At 46.8% G+C, this 11169-nt stretch overlaps 1 protein-coding gene across 1 annotated transcript in view; it reads right to left on the bottom strand.

Annotated features, from left to right (window-relative positions):
• Positions 1–4772: 4772 nt before the first annotated feature.
• Positions 4773–11169, bottom strand: part of CMTM8 (CKLF like MARVEL transmembrane domain containing 8) — a 108719-nt gene continuing 102322 nt past the window's right edge. Inside the window, exons 3-4 of the mRNA XM_019422846.2 lie at positions 6820–6936; positions 4773–5228 (exon numbers count right to left, since the gene is read on the bottom strand). Coding sequence (XP_019278391.1) covers positions 5145–5228; positions 6820–6936 — 201 coding nt within the window. The 3' untranslated portion in view covers positions 4773–5144. The remainder of the gene's footprint in view (positions 5229–6819; positions 6937–11169) is intronic.

Here is an 11169-nt window from a genome sequence, read left to right as displayed (position 1 = left end):
TGAGAATATACCATAGTTTGTTTATTCACTGTTTGACAGTCATGTGGGTTGTTTCCAGTTTGGGCCAATTATGAATGCAGCCAGCTGTGCATATTCTTGCATAAAAGTCTTTTTGTGGACATGTTTCTCTTGGGTAGATATCGAAGAATGGAATTGCTGGGTCATATCACATGTGTATGTTTAACTTTATAAATAATTGTACCATTTTACAGTCCCACCAGCGATGAATGAGAAGTCCAGATTCTCCGAGACCTTGTCAACACCTGGTACCATCAGTCTTTTTAAATTGGGCCTTTCTGAAGGGTGTGATGTAGCATCTCATTGTGGTTTTAACTGGAAAAGTATGTACCTTGTTCCTGTCAAGAGTTGAGGCCTAATCCTCACTCTCAGAAGCTCAGTGTTCTTCGGTACTAATGGCCAACTTACTTCCAAAGAGGGAAGCCATTTCTCATGGATGACTACTGTCTTTCAGACAAAAGGTAGAGTTCTCATTATAAGTTAAAATGATCAGAGGCCAGGCTGTTCACACTTCATTCACACGCAGCCTTCCTACTGCAAGGTCATGACCAAGCCAGGTCATGAAAATTTCTGTGAGTCCCCATCCCCCTGCTGTTTCTCTTTCTAAGACTTTTCCATGTTATCACCATCTTTTTTTTTTTTTTTTTTTAACAATTTTTTAAATGTCTTACATTTATTTTTGAGAGACAGCACAATCAAGGTAAGGGGAGAGAGAGAGGTAGACGCAGAATCGGAAGCAGGCTCCAGGCTGGAGCTGTCAGCACAGAGCCCGACGTGTGGCTTGAACTCACAAACTGTGAGATCATGACCTGAGCTGAGGTTGGACACTCAGCCGACTGAGCCACGCAGGCACCCTCATGTTATCACCATCCTTCAACGATAGCTTCAGGAAGGCTTGAGTCACTCTCTCATGTGGACTCTCAAATCTTTCTTTTTCTACCCTTCTGTTGCTCAAAAGCACTGGAACTAACGTGGACTTACAGCAGCACTATTACCATCTACTTAGGGCCTTGCGGTGACTATTAGAAAGTAAAGCAGAACCAAGGTGTTATGCCTTTGCTCGAAAGCCACGTTCCAGGATGTCCTGTGCATTGGTTAGGATATGTGCCGTTCCAAGTAATAGGAATTAGTTTAGGCAAAGTGAGTGTCATTGCTCATGTCATTGCAAAGCCCAGAGTTTGACAGCATTCAGGGCTGAGAGGATTCAGTGACTCAACGATGTAACCAGGAAGTTTCTTTCCATCTCTTTGCTCTTCCTTCCATCACCTTCGTCCTATGACTGGCTCCCCCTTGTGGTCACAAGATATTTACCAACAATTTCCCCGCCTACTTACTTCCTCAGAACTCTGACAACAGCCAAGCCCTGGGGCACATGCCTATCCCTGAACCAATCAATCGGTGTGGCCAGGGGGTGGAAGCAGCTTAGGCAAAGCCCCCTTCCCCCCAGGAAGCTGGGGCATGAGTGGGTGGGTGGTTACTGAATAAAAACTAAGACAGATAACAAGAGGAGGGACAGATAACAAGAGGAGGAGAACTAGGACAGATAACCAGAGGTGTGGGCCAGGCAGCCACAAGGTCCACTGCAGCCTGGACTTAGAATTATTCTGAATATTCTAGGAAAAAAAAAACCGTCTGCCATGGACACACAAGTTTTCCCAACACATACGTTCCAAATGCAATGTCTCCCTGGCCAACAACTTTCTTGCCACTCACCTTCCTTACTCTCCCTCAAACACCTTCTAGATGGAACACCTAAGTTCACCTACCCCCTAACTTGTAACCATACTCACTCCAATCTTCCTCGTTGCTCTCAACACCATGGACATAGCTGTCACCTTCCTTCACTGCCATCTGCTTACAAGTCACATTTGGCAGAAGCCCGTGGTCAGAACTTCTACGCAAGGCCAAGTTAACAAATGCTTCTTAACTTGTCATCTTACACGGTATGTGTTTGCTCCTGTGCCCCTGGCTTTACATGCCCAACTTTTTTTTTTTTCTGTGAAAAATCCATCTTTTCAATTAAAATAATAATTGTCTAGGGGACAGAAATACAAACTCTTAATTGATTTTCTACCCAAGGCTGTAGCTTCAGTGAGTATTTAAAGAAAATCTAATGCGTATTTATTTTTGAGGGAGAGAAGGCGGGGAGGGGCAGAGAGAGAGGGAGACACAGAATCTGTCAGCACAGAGCACGATGTGGGGCTCAAACTCCCGGGCCACGAGATCATGACCTGAGCTGAAGTCAGACACTCAACCTACTGAGCCACCCAGGAGCCCCTTCAGTTAGTACTTTCAAATATCTGTGCTCTGTGCAGAGATAACTTTATGTATTTATGTATTTAAACTCTTTTGTGTGCTGATACCCTGGGGGGATTTTTCTAAGAAAGCAGCAACTTTTAAATGTATCAAAATAAACGGTATTGAACCTTCTTGTCTCTGGGTTTTCTTGTAGTTCTCAAATGTTGGCTACGTATCTTGGGGGCTATGAGTTGGGACACTGCAATGGAGAGAGACTGGTTGCCTAAAGCATGTCACTGATTTGCCGTAAGTGGGTAAATGCATCAAACTCAAAACCCACCCAGCTCCATCAAAGAGGACGTGATGCTTTTGGGAGGGCGGTTGGTGGCCACCTATGCCAGAGAATAGTTTAAGCACTCTGTATCCTGTCCTTGTAATAATATTTTTCAAACCTCAGAAACCTATTCTTTTTATGATGTTTGCTATATCGCATGTGGCTTTTCTTTCTTAAGAGAAAAATGGAAGCCGTTCAAAAACTTATAGCTTCATCTGAACAGCAGAGAATCATTGTATTGTCCCAAAACCCGCACTAAAAAGTGCATGAACAAAGTCAGCATTCAAAAGAGGAAATAAGAATTTCCTTTCAGTTAAAAAAACAGATACTTGGTTTTGCTTTGTGTTTGTTTTTGGGCAAACTCTCAGGATGACACAAAGGGTCAAGCTCCTGAAAAGCCACAAATAAAGACAACAAGCACTCCTGCCTGGAAACAAATGAGTACTGTTCTCTAGAAATAGATCTCATTGGGGCTGCTGGCTCAAGAAAGACCTATAGCTGTAGTCTTTACGGAGAATATTTCCAAAGTGGGTTATGGAACTCTTCACCCCAGAAGCTGCTTCCTATAAATGGGGCCATGATTATAGATAGAGATCTCACACACACACACACACACACACACACACACACACACACACACACACCACAGTGGGTGGTGAGGACATAAAACAGACTTCTTTCTTTCTTTTTTAAAAAGTGTATTTATTTATTTTGGGGGGGGGGAGGGGCAGACAGAAGGCACAAGAATCCCAAGCAGGCTCCCTGCAACCATCCTGTCAGCACAGAGCCCGATGTGGGACTCGAACTCACGAACTGAGCCGAGATCAAGAGTCTGACACTTAACCAGACTGAACCACCCAGGCGCTCCCAGGCTTCTTTCTTGATGGCTGTTTCCAGAAGTTCCCTGAAACACGCATCTGGAAGTTCTAGTTTTTCTGCCTTTTGTCGAGCTTTGGTTGCAATACCAAGTACTTAAAACACCCAGTACACAGAGGATGAATATGCCTCTGTGAGTGTGAGACAGAGAGGAACACATTCTGACTAGTGATTTCAGCTTTTCTTGCAAAATCAGCGAGTCGGAGGCTGTCCTGCGGGTGACCAGGAATGCAGCACCCCAAGGATTGAGCGCTGATCACCTGTGGGTCTGTGTTGCTAAAATCCGACTGTCACAGCTCGCTGGATGGCGGACTCAGAGTGGCCTCTGGTACCCCCAACCCTCACCCACTCCCACACACCTGTCCCCTACACTCCCCTCATTCTCGGTCCCCGTCTCCCCACTAGCTCTTTGGATCCAGAACCCGGGAACATTCTTCATTGTTCCTTTCAAAGGTCGGTGGTGGGTGTTGGACACTGAAGAAATCTCACCTCTCCTCTACAGAGGCAAACAGAACTTGGATCAGAACTTACAGGTAAACAGGAGGACGGACCAAATAAGCAGACGACTCACAACAGAAACAAACAGTACTGCTAAACAACAGCAGAAGAGTGAGGCCCCGGGGGTCACGTCCGCAGAGTGCGCAAGCTAACGCGGCTCACTGTCATCAACCATATTAACGCTTCTGTGGTTTTTTGTTTTTCAAAAGAAGCTCGTGTTGAAAAATCACCCACGGCACACTGCCTTACCAGCAAGAACCATCCTAACTGAACACACTTCCTCTAAACACGCATCTGCCTTGCTGCCTGGGGTTCTTTCCACCCTCTGAAGACAGCTAACAACGATGCCACAAAGTAGTCGTTCTGGAGAACTTTTGGTCAGGTATTTTCCACAACGTAGGGTACGTGAGTCCCTGCGGTCAGTGAGTATCTTAAGGGACACGCAAGTACTTATTTTCATGGTTATGCACTAATTCTAATACGTGTCAGGAAAAAATGCCACCAGCAAGCACATCAGTCCGTGCACTCAGCAGCACCACGTAGGGTGAGCATCTTAACGAACTGCAAGGCCAGAGTTTCACTAGGTGCTTTTTCTGGGCCCTCTGGTTAGCAGATGAGAATCATGGCCACTGACGATCCCCGGGCTTGGGGAGATGGGTCTCTCCTGCCACCCTGGTCCAGTGGCTGTGGACAAGGGTCTCTGGGCAATGTTGCAACTGGACAGTCCGTGAGGGCGAAGATGCATCCACAGCACCCCAGCTCAGGCTGTGGTAACAGGTCTCCTTTCTCAAATCAGACACCTTACCCGGGGATTTTGAAACATTTAATCAGAAAAGACTCTGGCATTTGAAAAGTTAGGTTGATAAACTTGACACAGTCTTGATATTAGCAATTTATCTATTTATACATTGTCTAAGAAAATAAGGTCTGTGAAGACATCCGCAAGATATTGCAAGATATTGAAGAGTTTGTTACAAGCTACAGCAAGCTGCAGATAAGTATCCAGTTTAATTGTAACAAACTGCCACGAGCAAATTTAACTAGGTATATAAAAACATTAGTCAAATACAATTCTCTGGAAATATACATCATACCTACAGTTTGTCGGGTTTTTTGTTTTCGTTTTTACAAGGAGATTCTTCGTGTTTTCTCCCTCCCTTTTAATTCTCAAAATGGCCAATCACTGTATGGTCCTGGATCTCCAAGCTATAAAACTGAAATATGTGTTCCCAGCATAGCAGATGGTGACCAGAAAGGCGAAGAACTACAGGAAACAAAGCATAATAGAAAGAGGGCTTAGGGCACATTCTAATTAGCAAAAGTTATCATTTCGCCTCCATTGAATCAGGCACTCACAGCATCCCTTAACTCCAGGCTTCCTCATCTAAAACTGCTTTATTGGTTCAATTACCTTCCTTCTGAAATGATCTCTGGCTATGCTGGTTGTTTGGTTTTTTTTTTTTTTTTTTTTTGGTTGTTTTTTTTGTTTTGAAACATATCTGGAAAGCTTGTAGTTCTGCTCAAATAACCACAGGCTGTTCACTTTGGGTTGACTATGGTGGGGTGGCATCCGAGAAAAGCACATCAATTCCTAATTTAGTACAGGCAATTTTAGACCAGGGCTTAACCTCAGACTGTCATACGATCAGTTAAATAAAGGAGTCGAGTTTGTAGGAGGAAGCGATGAACCCACGTGGTACGAATGGGGAGCAGGGAAAATGCAGGCCCCTCTGCAGGGGCAGCTACTGCCCAGTTCCGGTGGATTCTTGCTGTAGGATAGCTTGAGCCATGTGCTGCTACGGCGTGTGATTTTTTTTTTTAAGTTTATTTATCTAGTTTGAGAGAGACAGAGACAGTGCTGGTGGGGGAGGGGCAGAAGGAGGAGACAGAGAATGCCAAGCAGGCTCTGCGCTGCCGGTGCAGAGCTGGATGCGGGGCTTGAACTCACGAAACCATGAGATCATGACCTGAGCCGACACCAAGAGTCGGACACTGAACTGACTGAGCCACCCAGGTGCCCCAAAGCTTGTGATTTTTAATGTCATGCACACCACACTCTCTACGTTTGAGTAGAGATTTTCAAATATAAATACAAGAATATAATGAATGGCTATATTATCATCAGTCAGCCTTCACACTATCATTTTGGCATTCCTGTCTAACTGCCCCCCACTCCCCTGCCAATGGCTTCTTTGGGGGATGGAATATTTTAAGGCCAATCTCAGAGAAACTTCTAGATTTAGTTTTTACAACCAGAGCAACAATACACACGATGGCTTAGAAATGCAAACCATACAGAAGCGTGTGTGTGTGTGTATATATATATATCACAAAGCAGAAGCCCCTCAGGCCGCTCCCCTCGTCACCCAGCCACAGTCTCTGGAAGGAACCTCTGTTACTGTGTACTTTCCTCCGCATTCCCAGTGCATAAACAAACATCTCCACTTCTCAAAAAAAAAAAAAAAAAAAAAAAGAATCATAGTGTGCTCATTGTTTTGCAACTGTCTCCCCACTTGAACTGTAGTCAGTAGAATTATTCTTAGACGGCCACAAATAGCTTTCCTCCCTCAAATACTTATTCTGTTCCAAACTATCTGGCTTTCACTCAAGCTGGGTCTTTTTAGCCTCTGTGCACCTCAGGCCGTCGGGAGGCCCCACTAATTTTCAATGCTTTCAAACCACAAGCTAATGGCCAGTGTGTCACAACTGTGGGTGGTGCTTTCCCCCTCCTGCAGATAATTTGGGCCTCCTGCTGGATCTCCAGCCCCAGTGGGAGGAGGAGACCGTGATCCTGACCATGGAGGTTTGGTGGGGGGGGGGGGGGGGGGGTGGTGGTGTTGAAAGGGCTCACTCACCGATGAGGCTGCCCAGCTGTTGAAGTTGTGGCTGTCCCTCTCCGGGGAGACAGAAGAGGCATCCACCACAGCGGCCGAGAGGTATAAGACGAAGGCACTGCCATTAAAGCATAGACCCTGGGAGAGACAGAGGGGTGGGGTGGTCAGGGAGTGTGGAAGGTCTGGGCACCTCTGGACCTGAGAAGTGGCCAGGACCGCATGCCGGGTGTGGAAAGGGTGCATCTGGACGCTTGGGAAGGGCTTTTTTTTTTTTTTTAAGTTTATTTTTTATTGAAGGGGACAGAGAGAGAGAGAGAATACACAAGCGTGTGCAATCAGGGGAGAGGCAGAAATAGAGGGAGAGGAGAGGGAGAGGGAGAGGGAGAGGGAGAGGGAGAGAGGGAGAGAGGGAGAGAGGGAGAGGGAGAGAGGGAGAGAGGGAGAGGGAGAGAGGGAGAGAGGGAGAGAGGGAGAGAGGGAGAGAGGGAGAGAGGGAGAGAGGGAGAGAGAGAGAGAGAGAGAGAGGGAGAGAGAGAGAATCCCAAGCAGGCTCCTTGCTGTCAGATCCCGATACAGGGCTCAATCTCATGAACCATGAGACCATGACCTGAGCCAAAATCAAGAGTCAGATGTTCAACCGACTGAGCTACCCAGGTGCCCCCCACCCCCGAAGCAGCTCTTCAGGGCCTCTAGGAGGAGAGGGCTTAACACCAGCTTATATACAATACAACCAGACACCCCTCACCTGTCCCCCAAGATACTCGGGCTGCCTGCTCATCCCTTCAGCCACTTCTCTCTCTCTCAATTTGCTCTTAATCCTTGCTTCACCCAGATTTCAGCCATGGTGACCTACTGGCTGAGGAAGGCAGGTAGCTGGGGGCCCCAGCAAGATCTGCCTGGCCCATGGCCCCAGCAGGTACAGCCCTTCAGCACCTGTCCCTGACCCAGAGCTGGGAGACAGCCTTTCCCAAAGCAGGCGAGCTGATCCATTTCTCTGCTCTAAGCAGGGCGGGACATTTAGGTGAACTCCTCAACCCTAGCAACAAGTTCTTCAAACTAAAAAGAAGATTATACATGTTAATAGAGCCCTTTGGGAACTAATCTTTCCCTTGGCTTCACCTTATTTTTTCCTATTCTTAGAGAAGACAGATATGTAAATCCAAGCAGGTATTTGGTTTTCAGCTATATTTAAACTCTAGGAAATCATACGAAATGTGAAATGTGCGAAACCTGATCCTATCTGAACAAGGGTGAGAGGAGGGGGTGGGGTGGGGCAAAACTGATGCAGAAACCAAAGCTTTATACAGGTAGGAAGAAGGTGGCTCTCAAGGAATAGATCCTCTGTGGTCTAACAGCTCTCCCTCAGGAATTCAGAGAGACAGGAACAAATAGGGGCAAGGGGAGGAAGCAATATCTTTTTCTTCTTAGGGAAAGAAAGGCATGTAGAATTTTCCAGATGCAGGTCCTAGCATTCTGAGGTGGGTTGTGTATCCCTGTTGCCTCCTCCACACTTATATTATGCTGGGTTAACGAGATTAACCTTTATTGATAAGGGTAGTCCAGGATTCAGGGTATCCCCTGGTGCTCATCTGCATAGAAATGTGTCCCCAAGAAGACGTGATTTCCCTGGATGACTCATTATGTTTGCTGGTTGTGGGGTTTTTCTGGGTCCAGAAACACATTTGTGCATTACAAAAAGTTTTTATAATTAATTAATTTAGAGAGAGAGAGAGAGAACACAAATGGAGGAGGGGCAGAGAGAGGGAGAGAGAGAATCCCAAGCAGGCTCTGCACGGTCAGCACAGAGCCCGATGCAGGGCTCGAACCCATAAACCGTGAGATCATGCCCTGAGCCAAAGTCGGATGCTCAACTGACTGAGCTGCCTAGGCACCTCCCCCAAGTTTTTTTTTTTCAATTACACATTACCTCCAGAGTTTTATACATTTGCTATCTGCCAAATAAAGGACTCTTCATACATATTTTTTTTTTTCAACGTTTTTTTTTTTTTTTTTTTTTTTTATTTATTTTTGGGACAGAGAGAGACAGAGCATGAACGGGGGAGGGGCAGAGAGAGAGGGAGACACAGAATCGGAAACAGGCTCCAGGCTCCGAGCCATCAGCCCAGAGCCTGACGCGGGGCTCGAACTCACGGGCCGCGAGATCGTGACCTGGCTGAAGTCGGACGCTTAACCGACTGCGCCACCCAGGCGCCCCACATATTTTTAATACTGAAACAGCTAAAGGTAATTACCTCTGAGGAGTGGGGGACCTTAGTTTTCACTTTGTGGCCTTTCCACAGGTAGTGGTTAAGTTTATTTTTATTTAATAAACTAGTCACGCCTTACATTCGAAACATTTACATGCTTAAGAAAAAAATTTAAAAGTAATGCATATTCATGGTAACCAAACAAAATCCAGTGTGGATAGAAGAATCTGGAGTAAAAAGTCAGTCTATTTTTTTCACCTCAGCTTTTTCCTTTAGGATATAAACAAACACCCAATTTTATACAAAAGGAGTCATAGAGTTATGTAAACTTAGAGGTGTTGTTTTTTTTTTCTTCACTGAAAAAGATACCAAGGGCAATTTTGCATGCCTGTCCAAACAGATGACCTCATTTGTTGTCATAACACAAATACCTTAGAATCTAACTTTCCCCTATCGATGGGCATTTCACGTTCCTAGTTTTCCCAGGGTCACAAATGGCTACTGTGACGAATGTCTTTAAACAAGTATTTGGGGGTGCCCATGCATGTCCAGTCCCCACACAAGGGGAGAGATGACAGAGACAGCATTCGCAGAGGCCAGCCTGGTCAGGACTGCCCTGACAGTGGCCCTGGGCCTTGTCCCCACTGCTGGGTGGGTGAAGGGCCGGAGACGGAGTGGTGACAAGACTCCCTGAGGATATGTGTCCCCGTCCCTTAGTAAGTGTGGCCCAATCCATTTTTCCAAGGCTCTCTTTCCCTTGGAGAGAAGCAGGGAAGGGCTTTCTTCCCCCCTGCTGGGTAATCACAGCCTCCATTCCTGCTACCTCAGTGTGGAAACTCCTCCTGCCCGCCTCCCCCCACACCATCTTTCTAGGACTCCCAAATTAAATATGTATGGGGGATGCCTGGAGTGGGAAACTAGTGAAAACAGGTGGAGAGAGGAAAGAAAAAAGAAGGGCAAAGAAATCAGGATCTGAGATTGTTTTTTTCTTTTCCTTCCTTCCTTCCTTCCTTCCTTCCTTCCTTCCTTCCTTCCTTTCTTTATGTTTATTTATTACTTTGAGAGAGAGACAGAGGGTGAGCAGGGGAGAAGCAGAAAGAGAGGAAGACAGAATCCAAAGCAGGCTGCAGGCTCCAAACTGTCAGCACAGAGCTCGACGTGGGGCTCAAACTCATGGACCGCGAGATCATGACCTGAGTCAAAGTCAGACACTCAAACGACTGAGCCACCCAGGTGCCCCAGGATCTGAGATTGCTATAGAGGTTAAAGAACAGAGATCTGTGTGGCTACAGAAGTGGTGGATGGTAACACACAGCTTCGGTAGCCTCTGGAATATCACTGAGCTTCATCGAAACACAAGGTCGCACTGCTCTAGAGAAGCAGGACCCGAGTCTGAGACTGCTCAGGCTGAAAAGACCCTAGAGCACCCCCCCTGCCCCCCACCAACTCAAATGCCAGTTCTCAAAGCATCCCCGGGCCGCAGGGAACCCAGAACAAATACAGTGTCTTACCAAAGTTTCCCAACTACTCCGTTTTGGGAGAAGGTGGAGGGAGGCTCTTCTTTTCTGAAATTTGATCCCTCTTTGGTACAGAATGTCCTCCCCCCCCCCCCCCCAAATAAAGGCACACAGATAAAAACTCTCAAATAGCTGGCCTCCTTGTTGGCCCTCCACCGTGTAGCACTGGTGTCCACGACTGACCAAACCTAACTGCGGAGAGAGAACTCCTCATCCCTTCACAGTGGAGAGGAGGAAGGTCCTCTCAGCTCCAGCGATTTCCCAAAGGCTAGGACCAGGGCATTTGTGAACCCTGGCCACCAAGGAGATTCCAGGGTTGACGGCTGTGGTTGGCAGCAGGGGACCTGCTTCCCATTCCCTGGCTATCAAAACCCTTTCGGTGTCTATTTCTTCACCTGCAAAATGGAAATCATCCACTCCGTGTTTGCAGTTAGTGTGAGGTGAAATGATGTCATCTATGAAGGACCCAGCCTGACCTCTGGCACACAGTAGGTGCTTCATGAATGGTGGCCGCTACTGCCTATAAAAGGAAGCTGTGCCCGCTGCCCTGTACTGCTCAGAGTGCTTGCAACGAGGCCGACGGGGATGAGCTGTGGAGGATGAATCCTCAGAAAATGCATTTGTGCAGGTCCTGGTGCTTAGTGCCC

The sequence above is a fragment of the Panthera pardus genome, unplaced genomic scaffold (assembly GCF_024362965.1).
Source record: "Panthera pardus isolate Hobbes unplaced genomic scaffold, ASM2436296v1 HiC_scaffold_16, whole genome shotgun sequence".
In the NCBI taxonomy this organism is placed as follows: domain Eukaryota; kingdom Metazoa; phylum Chordata; class Mammalia; order Carnivora; family Felidae; genus Panthera; species Panthera pardus.
Note: the sequence above shows the minus strand (reverse complement) of the source record. Positions and strands in the feature narration are given on the sequence as shown.